This window comes from Aquarana catesbeiana, linkage group LG09 (genome assembly GCF_042186555.1).
Source record: "Aquarana catesbeiana isolate 2022-GZ linkage group LG09, ASM4218655v1, whole genome shotgun sequence".
Classification (NCBI taxonomy): Eukaryota; Metazoa; Chordata; class Amphibia; order Anura; family Ranidae; genus Aquarana; species Aquarana catesbeiana.
In genome coordinates, this window is record NC_133332.1 from 44,692,475 (window position 1) to 44,714,680 (window position 22,206).

The following is a 22,206-nucleotide window of genomic DNA, read 5'->3' on the forward strand; positions in this document are numbered from 1 at the left end:
TCTTATTTATTATGTTATAATAGAAGCCTTAAGCAGTGTTACAAATGTAATTGAAGTTCATGCGATGTTGGCAGGGTGCTGTTATTCCTAGAATAAAAAAACCTCTAGGGGAAATAATGCTGGTTTAGGAAGCGTTGACTTTTTGCACAGCGTGGGGCAGGCCTGTCCATGCTTGTAACCACGTGTACAGAGCGGCAAAGAGAGGCCTCGGGAAGGTGGAACCATCACCTGACTTCCAGAGGCCTCGCGGTAAGGAGTTTATGTCCTTTTTAGCTGCTCCTTAACTCAATAGAATGCTTTAGGAAGAGCTTCACTAAGCATTATTTTTATGTATTGTAGAACTGACCCTAATAGGCCTACAGACCTTTAGAGGACTTCCCCTTGTTCTCGCCTTTTATGTTCAGTTTGCAGAGTGTTTTTTCTTTAGGTCCTACCTGATTATGGCAGATGTCCTTCTCTTTAATGTTTTGTCTACAGGTCCTACTTGACCACGACAGACATCCCCCCCGTCTAATGTTTGTCTATAGCACCTACCTGACTATTGTGGACGTTCTCCTGTCTGTCTATAGGTCCTACCTAAACAGGCAGATGGATCCCTGTCTGTTTGTCTATAGGTCTTACCTAACCATGGCAGATTTCGCTCTATCCACTGTTAGTCTGTAGGTTCTATCTGATCAGGCAGGTGTCTCCCCGTCGGTCCATAGGTTCTACCTGACCAGGCAGGTCTTTCCCCGTCGGTCCATAGGTTCTACCTGACCAGGCAGGTGTTTCCCCGTCGGTCCATAGGTTCTACCTGACCAGGCAGGTGTCTCCCTGTCGGTCTATAGGTTCTACCTGACCAGGCAGGTGTCTCCCTGTCGGTCCATAGGTTCTACCTGACCAGGCAGGTGTCTCCCTGTCGGTCTATAGGTCCTACCTGACCAGGCAGGTGTCTCCCTGTCGGTCTATAGGTCCTACCTGACCATGGCAGATGTGTTTCTGAAACAAGGGCAGGACAAACAAGTGGGGGGATGAGCTACCAAAACACCAGTAGAAGGGGCAACCAAAGTCACTGCTGGGAGGATGGGGAAAAAAGGGGCAGCTGAACTGCTAGAAGGGGGTAGCAGAGGCAGTAGTAGAAGCTGAGCTGCTGAATTAATTTTCAGAGAGGAAGCAAGGGTTGCTGAGCTGCTCTGTCACTGCTGGGAGAGGGTATTGGGGGGGGGGGGGGGGGGCCGAGCTGCTGGGAGTGGGAAACGGGGGCAGCTAATCTAAGTAAGGAGAGAATTGTGCTGCTGAGTCACTGCTGGGAAATGTAACGGGGGAGCTGAACTGCTAAGTCCCATTGAAAGGGGAGGTGAAGGTGAGCTGGGCTACGGAGTCACTGCTGGGAAGGGGGTGCAAGGTGAGCTGGAGCAGGGAAAACTGAGCTGCTGAAAAGAACAAATAATGGCACCACAAGCGCGACCTGCAATCTCAACGCACATTACTGTGTGTTTTGTCGCATGTTTAAGAAAATGCATAGGTGTGAATACACCCTGAGGCAACAGGGGTCATTAAAGCTCAATTACTGCTTAAGTAAATGTAAATACCTGATTGTCCTTAGCCTGGCCACACATTCAGTTTAACAGAACAGGTTGACAGGAGGCCAGGAGCTGTTTGAGTTTGCATTAAAACTACCATGTCAAGGGGAAAAAAAAAACCACCCAGAAAGGTCTATCGGCAAAATACTGACCTCTCCAGTTCCTTGCGCCATCTTCCTCTAGAAAAAACAAAAAAACAAAAAACAAGATGACATTTTAGGAGTGTCGATCTTGATCCCCCACTTGTACTCAGTTGTTCCTCTCACCAACTGCCACATCACCACTTTGCCCTGACAGGGGTGATTTAAAGTAACAATTCTGTTTAATAAAAAAAAAAAAAAAAGTTATTGACCAGCCATGTCTGTGGCCTGCATACAGTGGGGGAAACAAATTATTTGATCGCCTGTAGATTTTATGTTTGCCCACTTGCATAGAAATAAAGGGTCTATCATTTTTTATCATAGGTGTATTTTAAATGTTAGAGACAGAATATCAATCAAAATTCCAGAAAAAAAAAACGCATGATACAAATGTTATAAATTGAGTTGCAGTTCAGTGAGTAGAATAAGTATTTGATCCCCTACCAACCAAAAATAATTCTGGCTCCCACAGACTAGCTACAGTATGTGGTACATAGATTAGTTCTCAATTTAAGAAGGTGCTCCTAATGATAACTCGTTATGTGTATAAAAGACACCTGTCCACAGAATCTTTCTTCCATTCAAACCTCACCATCATGGGCAAGACTAACGAGCTATCAAAGGACGTCAGGGACAAGATTTTAGACCTGCACAAGGCTTTTATGGGCTTCAAGACCATCTGCAAGAAGCTTGGTGAGAAGGAGACAACTGTTGGAGCGATTATTCCCAAATTTAAAAAAAATACAAAATAACCATCAATCGCCCTTGGTCTGGAGCTCCTTGCAAGATTTCACCTCATGGGGTAAGGATGATCATGAGAAACGTGAGGGATTAGCCCAGAACTACACGGGGGGAGCTTGTGAATGATCTGAAGGCAGTTGGGACCACAGTCATCAAACAAGCCATTGGTAACACATTACGCCGCCATGGATTGAAATCCTGCAGCACCCACAAGGTCCCCCTCCTAAAGGAGGCACATGTACAGGCTCCTCTGAAGCTTGCCAATGAACATCTAAATGATTTAGAGGATTGGGAGAAAGTGCTGTGTTCAGATGAGAGCCAACTTGGGCTCTTTGGCATTAACTCGCCGTGTTTTGGAGGAAGAAAAATGCTGACTATGACCTTAAGAACACCATCCCTACAGTCAAGCAGGGGGAAAACATTATGCTTTGGGGCTGTTTCTCTGCTAAAGGTACATGCCGACTTTGCCGCAACGAGGTGCCAATGGACGGGGCCATGTATTGTAAAATGTTGCATAAGAACTTTCTTCCCTCAGCCAAAACACTGAAGATGGGTCGTGGATGGGTCTTCCAGCATGACAATGACCCAAAACATACCACCAAGGCAACAAAGGAGTGGCTCCAGAAGAAGCACATTAAGGTCATGGAGTGGTCTAGCCAGTCTCCAGACCTTCATCCTATAGAAAATTTATGGAGGCAGCGGAAACACTGAGTTGCCAAGCAACAGCCAAGAAACCTTAAGGATTTAGAGAAGATCTGTAAAGAAGAGTGGACCAAAAACCCTCCTGAGATGTGTGCAAACCTGGTCACCAACTACAAGAAATGTCTTACCTCCTGTGCTTGCCAACAAGGGTTTCTCCACCAAGTACTAAGTCATGTTTTGCTTGCGGATCAAATATTTATTTTACTCTCTGAACTGCAACTCCATTTATAAATTTTTTATCGAGGTGTGTGTGTTTGTTTTTTTTTTTTGTGGATTTTTGGTTGATATTCTGTCTCTCTCATTTAAGATACCCCTATGATAACAATTCTAGACCCTTCATTTCTTTTTAAATAGGCAAACTTACTGAATCTGCAGATAAAATAATAATTTTCCAAAATGGCCCTGGTTATGTAATTAAGTATGAATGGTGCTCAGTGCCTTCAAAGTAAGCTGTAAAGCAGACCCCCATAGATCTGATCTGAAAGTCAGTGTTTAAATAGGAGTAAGCAGCGCTGGGAAAAATCAAGTATTTTCTAAATACAAGAGGTACATACAGTATATTCTTACTTGGATCTTACTCTCTGTTGTGTATTTCTTCCATATCTGTGCAGTAATCCAATGTAGAACAGGCACTTCCTATAATAAAGACCAGGCACTGCTGCTCTCTCTCCTTGTGCAGGGTGACCGGGCTTGTCACCGCCCCTCCTGTAGTTTCCTGCAGGCAGTCTAGTGGCTGTAGCCTCTTGAGCCCCTCCCATATCTCTGCTGTCTGCGCAGGCTGCACACAGTGGTGACGTCACTTCAACATTTACAAGGTAATATCAGGGTTTGTGAAATCATTCAGTGCATAAGAAGTGGATTGAAATCCTTTGCGGCTACTATTGATTATAATGAAATTAGTTTCTGTACCTGGAGTTCGGCTTTAATGCTGGGAAAAATGTGTTGGGTCTGTGTGTGAAGGTTACTACTAAGTGTGCTAGTGGAGGGTCTCCTCCTTGGGTTAAAGTGGTGTTACGGCCGAAATTATACTTTTTAAATAAAAATACCCCTATAATACACAAGCTTAATGTATTCTAGTAAAGTTAGTCTGTAAACTAAGGTCTGTTTTGTTAGTTTATAGCAGTAGTTTGTTATTTTATAAACTTACAGCAGGCCGTGGCCATAGTAAGTGTGGGCATCTGAAGCCAGACTGTATTTCTTCCTGGATCTCATCCTTGCAGATCTTGCACATGCTCAGTGCAGCACAAGCAGTGTAACAGGTTTCAGGTCAGGTTTCCATAGCAACGGCAGTTTCAGAGGAAGTTGCCGCCCCTTCCCAGAAGGCATTGCAAACAGGAAATGATGCGATGGGCCGCGGCCAGGGAGGAGGAAGTGAAAAATGAATACAGCAGATATACAGTAGGTGCTGAGAAAAAAAATAAAAAAATATTCATTTTGTTTACAGTGAACAGTTTAGTGAGGGATGCTGAAGAGTTGTAAAAGTGGGTGGAACTCCACTTTAAATAGTCGTTTTGAGGAAGTGGTTGTACCGGGGTGATGCCTGGAGACTCAATTCCCCCCCCCTGCTGCCCTCTGCCGCTCCACCCACAGTGACCAGCCGGAACTGGCTTTGATCGGGTCTCCGATGTAGTAACCCGCAAGGCGCCGTCACAACGTCCTTTCCGGTTTACTAAGCTGTCAAGGACGCCAATTTTAAATCTCTAGTATTCAGATTTTGGAGTTTTTAATACTTTTAAGTGCAAAGGAGGAATTTGCGTACCAAAGAGTGCATGCGTAAGTCGTGCTTGCAAATGTAAACAGTGTTCAAATCGGGTATCGCCGCGATAGTGGGAGTGAGAGCAATAATTTTAACAAAAGATCTCCTCAACTCTAAAAAAATTTTAAAGCGTCACCTATGGAGATTTTTAAGTACCGTTGTTTGTGGCCATTCGATGAGTATACGCAATTTTAAACCGTGACATGTTTGGTGTCTATTTACTCGGCGTAACATCATCTTTCACAATATACTAAAAATTTGGACTAACTGTACCGGGTAGTGTGTTTTTTTTTTTTTTTTTTTTTTCAGTGAAGTCTATTTTTATTCCGTTTTGAAAGACCGCTGCGCAAATACGGTGTGACATGGAATATTTCAACGACCGCTTCACTTCCCGGTTCCCTACTGCTCATGCGTGAGTCGCGCTGCGCAATCTGAATGGTCCCTGCTGTCTCTGGGACCCGTGTGTGTCCCAACAGACAGCGCGGGGGGATGGGAAGTGGCATAGACTCCTGTGGGAGTCTATGCCCGGAAGTGGGTGCAAATACCTGTCTTAGACAGGTATCTGCACCCCCCCCTCCCCCCTGAAAGGTGTCAAATGTGACACCTGAGGGGGGGAGGGTTCTGAAAAGTGGAAGTTTAATATTTGTGTGAACCTCCGCTTTAAGTGGTTAAGCCAGGGGTCTCAAACTGGCAGGCCTTCAAGCTGTTGCAAAACTACAAGTCCCATGAGGCATTGCAAGGCTGACAGTTACAAGCGTGACTCCCTCAGGGAGAGGCATAATGGGACTTGTAGTTTCGCAACAGCTGGAGGGCCGCCAGTTTGAGACCCCTGGGTTAAGCTAAGATATTATCTTGTAAAAGTAGCAGTGGCATCATCACTGTGCTGAATATAGCCTTAACAGAGCAGTGGGAGGGGCCCAGCAGGCTCCACCCACTACAGGCTGCCTGCAGAAAACAACAGAAGGGGGTGGAGACCAGACCCATCACCCTGCACAAGGAGAGAGAGCAGCATTGAGCGGTCTTTATTACAGGAAGCTCACACTGGATTACTACACAGATCTGGAAGAAATACACAAAGCACACCAAGATTCTAGGAAGAATACACATGACTCTCGTATTAGGACAACATTTGCTTTTCTTGGAGTTCAGTTTTAAGCATGTAAGTGCACAAAGGTCATGAAAGCCTCCTGGATGTTTGCAGGCATGGAGCCCAAGAAGCTTTTGATTCCGGATTCCCTTTATTCCTTGTGTACCTACATTGCTTGTGCTTTGTTAAATGCTTCAAAAACAAGTAATGACAGCTATTCCTGACAGGCAGCAAGTGTCAGTTTACAATCCCCGGGGAGGATGTAGATGGGTGCCGAGCACCTGAGTGACATGTACCGCGATCAGCTATGTTCAGGGGAATTGGAGGCGTCTGTTTTTTTTTTCCTGCCGGGTTGCTTTGCTGATGGACTGCGGTGGAAAAAGCACCTGCTGCTACCTGCCCCATAGGAAAGTATCAGACGTAATACAAGCTGGGGTGTAGCTGCTGCGAGTGTCACTTTGGGCCACAATCTGAGGTGTTGTATAGGGCTGGCCATGGAGCGCTCCTTGAAGGCTGGGGAGCCATCTGTCCTCATAACAGTTGCTAAGCACGATCATCGCTGCGCCTTCCTTCTGCAGAATTTTTATTTAATATGTACCCAATAAACTGCATGTAATACAATCAGACTGATTTACAGACGAAGTACCATATCCCTGGTTACAGCCTATCATAAACCTATCATACAGAGCATAGGACTTTACAGTTACCGATTATTATCAAAATGACTTTACCAAAAATAAATGATGGATACAATGCAGACTTCTGTGTACGCTAAAATATTGTTAAAACATAAATTGCAAGGATGCGTGCCAATACAATTTTTTTTTTTTTTTTTTAATAGACTTTTCACAGCCTGCAATATTTCTGGCCACCACTAGACAGAGACTGAACCCAAATCTAGCTGGTTGGACAATGGGCATATACAGGCAGATATAAATCTTATGCCGCGTACACACGGTCGGACTTTTCGGCTACAAAAGTCCGACAGACTTTCGACGGACATTTGGTGGACTTTTGGCGGACTTGCGGCAGAATTTGTAACGAACGGACTTGCCTACATACGATCCCACAAAAGTCCGACGGATTCGTACGTGATGACGTACACCGGACTAAAACAAGGAAGTTGATAGCCAGTAGCCAATAGCTGCCCTAGCATCGGTTTTTGTCCGTCGGACTAGCATACAGACTAGCGGATTTCTGGGTCCGGCGGAGTTACGACGTAAAGATTTGAAGCATGTTTCAAATCTAAAGTCCGTCAGATTTGCGGCTGGAAAAGTCCGCTGAAAGTCCGGGGAAGCCCACACACGATCGGATTGTCAGCCAGCTTTAGTCCGTCGGCGTCCGTCAGGCTTTTGTCGACGAAAAGTCCGACCGTGTGTACACGGCATTAGGGCTCGTTCACGCATGCTTTGATCTCTGAAGAGTTGTTCGCATTCAGATTGATCTTCAGAGAGCATTTGACAGGAGGTGGAGTATCAGCTTCGGACCTTCTGCTTTAAACCTGCAACTCATTGCAAGCAAGCGGTTGGTGGGAGGTAAAAAACGCATCTCAACCATGGGAATGTAACACCCTTCCCCAACTGCTAGCATGCATGAATGATCCCTTACAATCTGGTGTGCTCTAAGGATAGGGGATCAGTCTAGGAAATGGTACACACTTCCGGGATTCTTAAAGCTACTCTGCAAACTAGAATTCTTGTGTTAGCCACACTTTCCTCTGCCCATGCTCATCAGACACATGAGTTTTGATAGCTTGCCACCACCAAGCTATTCGTCCTCTGACTGGCCTGCTAGACGACCACACACACACACACACACACACACACACACACACATACAGAAATCTGGCTAAGAAGATCTGCTAACTTACGCTGTGATGCTTAATCTGCATGCAATCCACTAACACCATAGGCTTGCGCACAGGGTGTGCCGGATGTGCCTGGACGCACCCCCACCCCCTCGTGGCAGCTGAGGCTACAGCGAAAGGGACTGGGAAATCTCTGTTCTCAGCCCCTTTCTATGCTATTTTACCAAAGTCCCTCAATGGAGCTCCTAACAAATTGTAAAAAATTTTTTTTTTTTTTTTAATCTTATTAAAGTAATATCAAAATAAAATAATAAAAATCAAAAAACTACTAACCTCAGTCTCTGCCCTACCGACACCCTCCTCTGCTCTACTGACACCCTCCTCTGCCCTACCGACACCCTCCTCTGCCCTACCGACACCCTCCTCTGCCCTACCGACACCCTCCTCTGCCCTACCGACACCCTCCTCTGCCTTACCGACACCCTCCTCTGCCTTACCGACACCCTCCTCTGCCTTACCGACACCCTCCTCTGCCTTACCGACACCCTCCTCTGCCTTACCGACACCCTCCTCTGCCTTACTGACACCCTCCGCTGCCTTGCTGACACCCTCCGCTGCCTTGCTGACACCCTCCGCTGCCTTGCTGACACCCTCCGCTGCCTTACTGACACCCTCCGCTGCCTTACTGACACCCTCCGCTGCCCTACTGACACCCTCCACTGCCCTACTGACACCCTCCTCTGACACCATCCGCTGCTCTATTAACACCAATTTCTGCTCTACTCACACGTCCTCTGCCCTGCTGACTGACACCATCCATTGCTCTACTAACACCAATCTCTACCCTACTGACAAAGTCCACTGCCCTAACACCATCCACTGCTCTACTGTGCATGTGTGCTTGAGCTTTGGGGTGCACACACTTATGACTAACACACAGTGCAATTGCTTACAGATTTATAAGGAGCTTAGACAGAGCATATAGACACTGGTAACACAATGCAGCAACCTCTCCAGGAATAAGTCCCGGCTTAGTACACAGAAGCTACTTATTAATGTTATAGTTAACCTAAAGGTGGGTAGTGCAAAAAAATATGTACAAAGAGCCGTTACAGGCATTTGGCGTTTCAAAGGCCTCTGAAAATCCGTCCTGAATGCATAAATTTTTTTTTTTTTTTCTTTCCAAAAAATGCTTCTAAACTCAGCTGGCTGGAAATGACTATAAAGGACCCTGTGTACATGTACTGATAAGATAACAGAGAGAAGAGGGCAGCTGAAAAAAAAACACCCAACTGCTCCTAAAGCTGGATACACACTATACAACTTTTGTTGTTTTGATTTCCGTTATCAAACCATAAAGGAAATCCTTTTACCAAAACCATGTAGTGCAAGGGTCTGCCTGATTACATACAAATTGAAGCTGTTTAGGTTTAACCTCCATATTATATTGTTTTGGTAAATCTAAAGGAAAAAATCTAAAGAAAATTGTATAGTGTGTATGGCCCCTAGACGTCCGTTTACCACCAGCAGCAGTGTAAATGAAGCCTCACCGTTCTGGCAGCACTGTTTATCCTGCTGCCAGGAGCATGTTGAGGTCCAGCATTTCATCTTGTTTAGATCAGGCTACGTACAAATCACACCATACATATCTCATACGCCTCAATTTATTGAAATATGGATGTGGGCTAATCCTTTGCCAATCAACCCTGAGGGTGGCAAAACCTGTGGGAGGAGAGGCTTTGCCTTCAAAAGCTGCCATAAGTTATATAGAACCGCTGATTATAATGGCTGACATAGGATTTCCGACACCAGCATGTCTTTGTGATTGCAACAATCGCATAGTTGTCACAAGTAGGTTCCCTATAATAGTTTTGTGGATCTCTCAGGGATGCTGTGCTAGTCCACTCCAGGACCTTAATGTGCTGCTTCTTGAGCCACTCCTTTGTTACCTTGGCTGTGTGTTTTGGGTCATGCTGGAATACCCATCCACGGCCCATTTTCAATGTCCAGGCTGATGGAAGGAGGTTCTTGCCCAAGATTTGATGGTACATGGCCTCGTCCATCGGCCCTTTTTTGGTGAAGTTATCCTGTCCCCTTAGAAAAACACCCCAAAGCATAATGTTTCCACCTTCATGTTTGACGATGGCGATGGTGTTCTTGGGGGTCATAGGCAGCATTCCTCCTCCTCCTTTTCCAAACACGGTGAGTTGAGTTGATGCCAAGGAGAATGATTTTTGGTCTCATCTGACCACAACACTTTCACCCAGTTCTCCTCTGAATCATTCAGGTTCATTAGCAAACTTCAGACGGGCCTGTACATGTGCTTTCTTGAGCAATGGGACCTTGCGGGCGCTGCAGGATTTCAGTCCTTCACAGCGTAGTCTGTTACTAATTGTTTTCTTGGTGACTATGGTCCCAGCTGCCTTGAGATCCTTGACAAGATTCTCCCGTGTAGTTCTGGGCTGATTCCTCAGTTTTCATGATCATTGAAACTCCACGAGGTGAGATCTTGCATGGAGCCCCAGACTGGGAGAGATTGACAGTTATTTTATGTTTCTTCCATTTGCGAATAATCGCACCAACTGTTGTCACCCTCTCACCAAGCTGCTTGGCAATGATCTTGTAGCCCATTCCAGCCTTGTGTAGGTCTACAATCTTGTCCCTGACATCCTTGGACAGCTCTTCGATCTTGGCCATGGAGGAGAAATTGGAATCTGATTACTTATGTGGACAGGTGTCTTTTTATACAGGTAACAAGCTGAGATTAAGGCTCGGTTCACACTAGGGGCGGCACGACTTGCAGGTCGCCTCACCGAGGCGACCTGCACACGACTGCCAGGGCGACTTGCAAAACGACTTCTGTATAGAAGTCTATGGAAGTCGCCCCAAGTCGCCCCCAAAGTAGTACAGGAACCTTTTTCTAAGTCGGAGCGACTTGTGTCGCTCCGATTAGAACGGTTCCATTGTACAGAACGGGAGGCGACTTGTCAGGTGACTAGATCGCCTGACAAGTCGCCCCCGTGTGAACCAGCACTTAGAGCGCTCCCTTTTAATAGTCTCCTAATCTCAGCTCGTTTCTTGTATAGAAGACACCTGGGAGCCAGAAATCTTGTTGGTTGATAGGGGATCAAATACTTATTTCACTCTATTACAATGCAAATCCAATTTATAACTTTTTTTTAAATGCGTTTTTCTGGATTTTTTTTGTTATTCTGTCTCTCACTATTAAAATAAACCTACTATTAAAATTATAGACTGATCATTTCTATGTCAGTGGGCAAACATACAAAATCAGCAGGGGATAAAATACCTTTTTTTTTTTTGCAATGGGCTGCTCCCCCAATCTGACTGTGCAGTTCAGGCAAATAAGAACCGAGGCAGACCTGTTGATTCATTTTGTTCAAATTGAACGCTCCCCTTTTTTTTTTTTTTTTTTTACCTCCCGTGCTTCTGAAGCAGATTAGAAAATAAAAGCATTAGTCTCACTGTGGGTGACAGACAGTTCTTCTTGTAGACTCTTTCCATGGTGAAGACCAGTATGGCAGGGCTCCGATGTCACTCTCTATTTTGATGTGTGCAGATTGTTTGATGTGTGAATCCTGGTTTGCATTTCTCTCAATCTTTAAAGCTTTTCTGATCCCCGCAGGAGGATAATGACAGATCGCAGCTACAGGTTCACCCAGGACCCTCTGCGGCTTCTCATAAATAACCCAGATTCTGAGAAACCGTTGTGTCAGGGGGAAATTGTCCCAATTGCATCTTATTGCTTTCATCGCTTCAGCAAGGTGTATGTATGTATGTATGTAAAATATATATATATATTTGCTCACAGACCATTTTAAAGTGTCACTAAACCCACAACCATAAAATCAGTCTGTATATGCGGTAAAGCATGCTTGTTATACCTACTGTGGAACCTAAGGGGTTAATCCTCCGCATTGTGTAAAAAGGCTGTTTGATCCTGTCTTCTCTGATCCTCCCCTTTTTCCACAGTCCCCAATCCATCTCCTGATGGTACAGAGCCTTGGGGCACTCTGCACATGCTCAGTTTGGTGTGTATTGGTAGAGATGTTTATTTATTTTTTTTCTTGGAAGGGTGCATGTGATCAGCACAGGGCCAATCAGCACTGTCCAGACAAAGGGTCAGGGTTCTTGCAGCCTCAAGACAATCAAGGGAGAATGAAAACTCCTCCTCCAAGCTTTAACCAGTGCTCTGCTGGACACTGATAGAAGTCAGACTGCTATATACTGCTGATGAGAAAAGGTGTTTTAGTAGTTTGTATTTACTAAAATGATTGCATTTCCATGTTCTGTGTACTGTGGGAGACCAGATATAGTGAATGCAGAGTCCTGGGGTTTAGTAGCATTCCACGCTGTTGGGTGCTTATGTAGCATAGGGCTCAACAAGTAGTGGACTAAATATGGACCTTCCAAATTTTTTCATTGACCCCTTGAAGATACAGGAATCGGAGGCTTTGTACCAGTGCAGACCCCAGAATCCTTACTATGTTACAGGTAGGCTACAGCTGGGAGCCCATCAAGCCTCATGGACCTAGGAGAGACTGAACCATCTGTCCCTGTCATTGACAAGGCAGCAGGTGTTTGTTATTGTGGCCTTGCACCATTGGGGTCTGGTTTCCCATCAGAAACTCCACCTGTGTGAAGTTTGTATGTTCTCCCTGCATGCAAAACAGAAAAGCAGGTATGTACTTTAAAGTCCAGCTCCAGGAATAAGACAAAATCTGCTCCTGCAGTAGGGCCCCCCATACAAGGGTTAAATGCTTGTTATGTCTAGGGCAGGGGTGGGAAACCTTTTTGAGAGGTGGAGTTCTATCTGAGCAACATTAAAGAGATGAAAGATAACTGGGGTTCGGCATTTTATTTTATTTTTCTTGACATTAAATATCAAGCCCTAACTAAATATTAGGGAAAAATATGTCACTTTTAACTCTTAGAAGTTTACCCTAATAGTGGACGGTGCCGGGCAGTAGGGCAGTGGACGGTGCCGGGCAGTAGGGCAGAGGACGGTGCCGGGCAGTAGGGCAGAGGACGGTGCCGGGCAGTAGGGCAGTGGACGGCGCCGGGCAGTAGGGCAGAGGACGGCAGTAGGGCAGAGGACGGTGCCGGGCAGTAGGGCAGAGGACGGTGCCGGGCAGTAGGGCAGAGGACGGTGCCGGGCAGTAGGGCAGAGGACGGTACCGGGCAGTAGGGCAGTGGACGGTGGCGGGCAGAGGGTGGTGCCGGACAGTAGGGCAGTGGACGGTGTCAGGTTTTTTAAACTTTTTTAGCCGTACATTGTACTTGGAGGAGGCAGGAGTGCGACCATGGCCACAAGTGCCTTAGAAAGGAGATATGTGGAACTGATCACACCACTGTAGGGGACCCTTCCTGAGATGATTTAAGTATTTCTCTTCATGCAACATGCTTTGTTGAATTTACATCTACTTTAAGGGTCCATTCACACTATTGTGGTGCGTTTCACTGTGTTACCGCAACCACAACATATGCATTGTGGTACGATTCATATTAAATGGCACCCCAATACATCTAGGCAGCACTTTTCAAAGCATTTGCATTGTAGTGCACCTTAACATATATTTTTGTTGTGGTGTTTTGCATTATAAAAATGGTGCATGTCCAGTTTATTTTATTTTTATTGAAGGGAGTTGGCCCTGCCTTAAAGCCCAACTCCAGGAGATCTGGAAATTCCTCCATGCTGTGTGGCTGCGCCTGCACGGCAGAGGTCAACTGCTCATTTAGGTATAGGGTAGGGTAAAAGCACTTTTACCTATCTGATCCTCCACTCCTATGGCAGACGGTGCTCCTCCATGGTCCAGGGGTGGCTACGGACCCTGCATTGGTCTTGGTGATGTTAGGCCTTAGACTGCTGGAGCATGGGGGAGAAGACACTGCGGGGGCTGGTCTAGCAGCGCAGAGGATCGGATAAGTAATTATTTTATTTTATGCCCCCTAGATCTAAATGAGCAATTAACCCTTGTAGTGTGGCCCCCCTGGAGTTGAGTTTTAACACACTGGTGTGAATTGGCCCTCAATGGCCAAAGCACAGCTTTCTTCTAAAACGTGACTCCACTTTGAGTGCTGTTTATGTGCCATGTCCTCCTCCTATTCCTCCATCTGAGCTTTCAGATCTGTCCTAATAGGAGGTTTGGGGTTTATGGCTGTCCAGGTATCGGAGTATAGTGTGGCCTGGATTATGGCTGTCCAGGTATTTTGAGTATGGTGTGGCCTGGATTATGGCTGTCCAGGTATTGGGGTGTGGTGTGACCGGGATTATGGCTGTCCAGGTATTGGGGTATGGCGTGGATTATGGCTGTCCACGTATCGGATTATGGCTGTCTAGGTATGAGTATGGTGTGACCGGGATTATGGCTGTTTAGGTATTGGGGTATGGCGTGGCGTGGATTATGGCTGTCCACGTATCGGATTATGGCTGTCTAGGTATGAGTATGGTGTGACCTGGATTATGGCTGTCCAGGTATTGGGGTATGGCGTGGCGTGGATTATGGCTGTCTAGGTAAGAGTATGGTGTGACCTGGATTATGGCTGTCCAGGTATTGGGGTATAGCGTGGTGTGGATTATGGCTGTCCACGTATCGGATTATGGCTGTCCAGGTATCAGAGTATGGTGTGACCGGGATTATGGCTGTCTAGGTATTGGGGTATGGCGTGGCGTGGATTATGGCTGTCTAGGTATGAGTATTGTGTGGCCTGGATTATGGCTGTCCAAGTATTGGGGTATGGTGTGACCTGGATTATGGCTGTCCAGGTATTGGGGTATGGTGTGACCTGGATTATGGCTGTCTAGGTATGAGTATTGTGTGGCCTGGATTATGGCTGTCCAAGTATTGGGGTGTGGTGTGACCTGGATTATGGCTGTCTAGGTATGAGTATGGTGTGACCTGGATTATGGCTGTCCAGGTATCAGAGTATGGTGTGGCCTGGACATTAGCAAGGCCTCATCACAAGAGAGCAGTTGTACAGTAACAATGAACAGTTTGCGGGTTCCTTAGGATTGTGTGTGCGTCTGCACGGAACTGTTAAGTAAACAGGACTGGAAAAGACGTCAGCAGCTGCGACACGGGGAGGGCGAGGGGGTGTGAGGTCTCTGTCAATGATGGCAGTGAGGGGGGGGCAGTTAGTGAAAACTGAGCATAGACGAAGAGATCAGTCATGGGGAAAGATATGAGGGTAAGAGGAGACGGGAATGCTTGGAGTAATAAAGGGGAATTAAGCCAGGCAGGCCGCAGGCAGAACACAATGTAATGGTTAGAAGATGAATATCCAGTCCGCCGAGCTTGTAGCCTGAACTGCCATGGGGTCACACCTGTTGTGTGCTGTCGGGGAATTGGGCCGTTATTCGTTACCCAGCTGTCACCATGTGATGCTATGTTGGGACAAACTCTTCCTGTCTGTGTTATGGACTATCTGTCTGGCTCCACAGCCAGTCACAGTGCCTAACAAGACATGGTAAATCTTGTATTGGGGAAAGATCCGCATCAGGGAGACCACAAACAATACTGTAGACCAGTCCTTTGCCCTCTGCCTGCCTTTCTTTTTTTTTTTGGCTACCGCTTTTAAGGTTCAATTCCTCTTTGTTCCTATTGTAGCTCTGAAGTGAGATTGTGCTCCAGGGAACCTAAAGGATGACACTTAAAAGGGTCTAAGCCAGTGTTTTCTACATGTGGCCCTTGGCTTACCTTTATCTGGCCCTTGACTTTACTCCTCACACTGACACAAAGCACTAGTCCTTCCGCTGACGCCAGCCATGGGGGCGCCATTGCTTCCGCTGTTTTGGGGGGTTTTAAGTAATCTTCAAGCCTAAAATGATTATTAAAATGTGTGCAAAAAAGGCTCCGTCAGCAGAAGGGTTAAATGTTGAAAGGGTTAAACTATATTACCAAAAGTATCGGGACGCCTACCTTTACACCCACATGAACTTTAAAGCAGAAGTAAACCCATCCAGTTACCAGTTTCAAAAAACTGTTTTGTTTCTGGTGCGTGCCAGAAATGTAACACTCCCATTGGTTGTGCTCTCAACCAAGCTGTCAAACCATCCAATGGCTGGTGTCATAACTGATCATATGTGCTCATGGCAGTTGTAGATTAAACAGAGGCAGCTTCCTTGGCTGAAAACGATAGGGGGGGTTTACTTACACTTTAAGTGTAATAACACCTCACATTTTTGTCAATAATTTATTATATCTTTTCATGTGACAACACTGAAGAAATGACACTTTGCTACAACACACAGCCATTAATATCTAAACCGCTGGCAACAAAAGTGAGTACACCCCTAAGTGAAAATGTCCAAATTGGGCCCAATTAGCCATTTTCCCTCCCCGATGTCATGTGACTTGTTAGTGTTACAAGGTCTCAGGTGTGAATGGAGAGCAGGTGTGTTAAATTTGGTGTTATCGCTCTCACTCTCTCATACTGGTCACTGGAAGTTCAACATGGCACCTCATGGCAAAGAACTCTCTGAGGATCTGAAAAAAAGAATTGTTGCTCTACATAAAGATGGCCTCGGCTATAAGAAGATTCCCAAGACCCTGAAACTGAGCTGCAGCACGGTGGCCAAGACCATACAGCGGTTAAACAGGGCAGGTTCCAATCAGAACAGGCCTCACCATGATCGACCAAAGAAGTTGAGTGCACGTGCTCAGCGTCATATCCAGAGGTTGTCTTTGGGAAATAGATGTATGAGTGCTGCCAGCATTGCTGCAGAGGTTGAAGGGGTGGGGGGTCAGCCTGTCAGTGCTCAGACCATACGCCGCACACTGCATCAAATTGGTCTGCATGGCTGTCATCCCAGAAGGAAGCCTCTTCTAAAGATGATGCACAAGAAAGCCCACAAACAGTTTGCTGAAGACAAGCAGACTAAGGACATGGATTACTGGAACCATGTCCTGTGGTCTGATGAGACCAAGATAAAATTATTTAGTTCAGATGGTGTCAAGCGTGTGTGGCGGCAACCAGGTGAGGAGGACAAAGACAAGTGTGTCTTTTCTACAGTCAAGCATGGTGGTGGGAGTGTCATGGTCTGGGGCTGCATGAGTGCTGCCGGCACTGGGGGCTACAGTTCATTGAGGGAACCATGAATGCCAACATGTACTGTGACATACTGAAGCAGAGCATGATCCCCTCACTTCGGAGATTAGGCCACAGGGCAGTATTCCAACATAACGACCCCAAACACACCTCCAAGATGAGATGACCACTGCCTTGCTAAAGAAGCTGAGGGTAAAGGTGATGGACTGGCCAAGCATATCTCCAGACCTAAACCCTATTGAGCAACTGTGGGACATCCTCAAACGGAAGGAGGAGCAGCGCAAGGTCTCTAACATCCACCACCTCCGTGATGTTGTCATGGAGCAGTGGAAGAGGACTCCGGTGGCAACTTGTGAACTCCATGCCCAAGAGGGTTAAGGCAGTGCTGGAAAATAATGGTGGTCACACAAAATGTGTGTGTGTGTGTGTGTGTGTGTATGTGTGTATATGTATATATATATATATATATATATATATATATATATATATTAGTCGGGCACTGATGTGGATGATAAGGCCTGGCTCGCATTCTCCACTCTAATTCATCCCAAGGGTGTTCTATCGTGTTGAGGTCAGGACTCTGTGCAGGCATTTCACTTTCCTCCACACCAAACTAGCTCATCCATGTCTTTATGGACCTTGCTTTTGTGTAGTGGTCCAGATCATTTGTTAGAAGGGGGATTATGGTGTGGGGGTGGAGGGCCTTCAAGGGTTGGGCTTGGCCCCCAAGTTCCAGTGAAGGGAACTCTTGAGGCCAGACGTTTTGGACAATTTCATGCTCCCAACTTTGTGGGAACAGTTTGTGGTTGGCCCTTCCTGTTCTAACATGACTGTGCAATAGTGCACAAAACAAGATCCATAAAGACATGGATGAGTGAGTTTGGGGTGGAGGAACTTGACTGGCCTGCACAGAGTCCTGACCTCAACCCGATAGAACACCTTTGAGATGAATTAGAGTGGAGACTGCGACCAGGCCTTCTCGTCCACATTAGTGCCTGACCTCACAAATGCACTTCTGGAAGAATAGTCAAACATTCCCATAGACACACTCCTAAACCTTGTGGACAGCCTTCCCAGAAGAGTTGAAGCTGTTATAGCTGCAAAGGGTGGGCCAACTCAATATTGAACCCTACAGACTAAGACTGGGATGCCATTAAAGTTTATGTGCGTGTAAAGGCAGTTGTCCCAATACTTTTGGTAATATAGTGTACATCGAGAAAATGACAGCTGAGATCTATTTGCTTCCAATGAGTAATGTAGAATGTAGATACATATTGTACGTTCCTGATGATGACATCCTCATGCCTTGTCTGGGGTGGTGATGAGGACTCAGAAATCTATATTTTGTTTATCTGCGTTTAAGAAACTGACACATCTCCAGATTGCACAATCACACTTACTTACTCACTCTGGTCCTATCACATGACAGCGGCGAGGTATCTCTATCCTCTTATCTTCTTCCAGTATGTGTTAAGACAACTAGACAAAAAGCTATCATTAAAATGGACAGAAATATCCCATCTCTTGTGTTTGTTTTATTTTGTTTTTTGTTCATTTTTTTTAACTTTGGATAGAGTATGGAAGTGTTAAGCTGTCTTACATTTGTAGATTTTCCTACGATTGTTCGTATGAAAAATCTCATCGTACATTTTGAAGAATGATTCATTATACATACTTGATGAATGTCCTTCAAATATTCCATTTGCGCCTAACATTCGATCTTGGAATGAATGTTATTTCCTCAATGAAAACTACACACACTGTTAGGCCCCTTTCACACTGGGGCGGTGGGGGCGTCTGCGGTAAAACAGCGCTATTTTTAGCGCTGTTTTACCGTCGTTTTTGCGGCTGTATTCGGCCGCTAGCGGTGCGGTTTTAACCCCCCGCTGGCGGCCAAAAAAGGGTTAAAAACCGCTGGCATAGTGCGGCTATAGCTGCGCTTTAGCCGCGCTGCCCCATTGATTTCAATGGGCAGGAACGGTTTAGGAGCGGTGAATACACGGCCCCTTCACCGCTCCAAAGATTCGGCTTGCAGGAGTTTTTTTCTTCTCCTGCCAGCGCACCGCTTCAGTGTGAAAGCCCTCGGGCTTTCACACTGAACAAACAGCAGCGGCTGTTTTGGGTCGGTTTGCAGGCGGTATTTTTAGCGCAATAACGCCTACAAACCGCCCCAGTGTGAAAGGGGTCTTAGAAAAACATATTTGTTTGAATTTTTTTTTTTCCATCTTGCTCCTTCGAACTTTTGCATCACTACAGTCGAAAACACACAATAATTTGACCCCACTAATGATTAGAAAAATGAAACGAACGCCCCCAAAACAAACATTTAACAAAGTTCTACTGGTGTATGGCCAGCTTTAGAACCCTTTTGTAAATTTTTATTTGCCTTTGTATGGAATCGCCCTCTCTATATGTCCTTTTTGCTCCATGTCACCAAGATGGAAGGTGAGTTGTCACCAGAACAAAAAGTGAGGGTAAATCTTCCAATGAGCCTGCCTGTCCTGGTGACAACTGTCTAAGCAGAGTTGTCTTACATTGTAGAGATTGCCCCTCACTTCCTGTTGTGTCCCTGTGACAGGAAGTTGAAGAGAAATCTCCATACCAGGGAACTTGTAAGATCTCAGCTGGCTTTTTACGTTTGTTACTGAATGATTAACGGCCAGGCTTGGTTCTGTGGAGATACTGATTGATTGTTAGGAATGACTTCAAGATTGCTTCCATCAGGCAGAGCAGGGGCGCCAACAGCTGCTGAAGGGACGATTCTGCTGGAATGCTCCCCAGATGGGGGATGCAACCAACTGGAGCCACTTTGGGAGGCCCCCACCTGTCATTGTCATAATTGAGCGCAATACTTGTGGGGTTCAGGGATAGAGCTCCTTCCTCTTCCGAGTTTTGGCCAATCCTGAACCCGTCATGCACATTTTTTCTGTGCTGTGATTTCATGGTTCACTTTTTTTGTTCACAGGGGAGTCGGGGTCTTGACAAGCACCGTACCATGGAGCTCTGAAATAATAAAAAAACTTGTAGGAATGTATGATATCTCATGAGAGTCGACTTTTAGCAGGATGGTCCCGCTGGGCAGTGCGAGGACTGGCTGAATAGCATAAGAGCCCATATAGTAGTGGTAAGAAGGGGCTTAGGCTCCTGATGTGACGATCGTATCCCAGACCTAGGAGGGCTTTGATCACCAACACTGGCTGCCTGTGTGACACATTGAGCGGCGTGTGTTCCTCCCCGCTGGCACCGGCAGGGCGGCGTGTGTTCCCCCCTTTCTTTTTCTTTTTCCAAGGTATGGAAATCTCCCCAACAGGACACAGACCTGAAAAATGAACTGAAGAATTGTTACCCTTCTCTACTCCACCTGAATAATGCAGTCCTGGTGGAGCCTCCTCTCATCACAGGTCCTGGAGTAGCTGCCCCACTCTGTAGTCACCTTTTTTAAGGCTCGTTTACACCAGCACATTACATGGTTTAATGCCTGTTCATAACAGCTGTGATGGGCAGCCATGGAGAGCACCACCCCCAACGCAAGACGAGGCAAAAAAAGCCGGGTTCCCAATCTTGCCAGTACACAAGTGTGTTGCGTAGGGTTGCCACTGCATCCCTTTAAAACTGAACCCACATTAATTACACAGGTTCTGTGGCTGATCAATGTGATAATTAAACTTGGTGCCTTATCTGCATTAGATTAGCCCCAGAATCTGTGTAATTTATATGTTTGGGTTTACAGGGTTGAGGTGACAACCCTGGTGTGTGCTTAAAAAAAAAAAAAAAACTACGGCTCTGAAGCATAGTGATGTGAACTGGCTTAATAGAGAACATGGCTTGTTGCCTTGTCTTGTGTTGGAACTGTACTGGGCAAGACTACCTATCACATTCCCAATGCACCTGATGTGAATGGGCCCTTAGGGTGCCAAGAGATCTGGAACCTTCTCATCTGCCAGTCATGAACTGGACTGGAAAAGGTTTAGTACTAGTTGTATCTGGCATCATAGGTAAATCAAAGGGGTTTGGGGTGTCCATATGTTTCTATAGATATGGAATCTTTTATTTTATGGTTGTCCTCTATCTAAAAATGTCCTGTCCCCTTTTTTTTTTCTCTACAGGTTTTCTGCTGAGCATCGTGTAATGACCTCAAATGTCGTCAAAGCAGCTTCTCCATTGGCTAGCGCTGTGACAGGTAAGACATTACCATCTTATCTCACCATAGAAGAGGGTAAGCTGTCCTGAACATTCCCAAATATTTACTCTGCACGCTTTCCAAAATGATCCACTGCCAAGTGTACATCAAATCTGCAGAGATTAGACCTGAAATCTTCATTTTCCGTATCCATTAGACACTTGTAGGGTGTGTTTGAGAACAAGATTACAAGTTCGCTCCACCTAAAGAGGATATTTAACTTTTCCCTGGTGAGTTGAATCATCACCTGGCTTCTTATGAGTTATAGATTGTGATAGTGAAGTTTCCCTGAACTAGTTTGGATCTTTGCACCTTCTGCTTAGCCACAGGGGTGGAATTATTAAAGTGGTTGTGAAGGCACAAGGTTTTTTTTACCTTCATTCTATACATGAAGGTATAAAACTTTCTGTGTGCAACAGCACCCCCCCCCCCCCCCCAATACTTACCTGAGCCCCTCTCGATCCAGCAATGTCCACAAGAGCCTTGCCTCTCCTGGAACATGCACTTCTGATTGGCTTTTGGCAACAATGGAAGCCATTGGCTCCCTCTGCTGTCAATCACAGCCAGTGAGCCAGTCAGGAGACAGAGGGGGGTGGGACTGAGCTGTGGCTCCTTGTGTGAATAGACACACAAAGCTGCAGCTCGGGAGCGCATCTGCTTAGGTGCCCCCACAGCCAGCTGCTTGCTGTGGGGGCACCTGGCAGAAGGGAGGAGCCAGGAACGCCGGTGTCTAGCCGAGAAAGTTCCCTCGGCGGATAGGTTCCCCCCCCTGTACTGCGCAGGCGCAACACCTGCACAGTACGAACTACTAGCAGCCGCCGGAGATGGCCGAACGACAAAATCTACAATCAGCTGTACACGGCGCCTGCGCTCTGGGTCCAGGTTTCTTCCCCACCATCCAAGTGGACCTAGAGGGGGAATCTAAAAGAGCTGAGCGAAGCGAGCCCGCGAGGGCCCCTCTTACAGGCGCCGTGTACAGCTGATTTTCCCCTATTTATCTTCGGCTATTTCCGCTGGATCCTACTGCGCAGGCGCAGCGCCTGCGCAGTAGAGGGGGGAACTTATCCGCCGAGCTGAACTTTCTCGGCAGAACACCGGCATGGGACCCGAGAAGAGGAGGATCCGGGCTGCTCTGTGGAAAACCACTGCCCAGAGCATGCAA

The 22,206-nt window shown here is 46.3% G+C and overlaps 1 protein-coding gene across 3 annotated transcripts in view; it reads left to right on the forward strand.

Annotated features, from left to right (window-relative positions):
* AGPAT1 (1-acylglycerol-3-phosphate O-acyltransferase 1) overlaps positions 1-22,206 on the forward strand; it is a gene marked incomplete in the record, with an annotated part of 78,919 nt that overhangs the window by 24,451 nt on the left and 32,262 nt on the right. For all 3 annotated transcript variants that reach the window (XM_073598397.1, XM_073598395.1, XM_073598396.1), the window contains 1 exon segment: positions 20,971-21,044. In XM_073598397.1, coding sequence (XP_073454498.1) covers positions 20,993-21,044 — 52 coding nt within the window.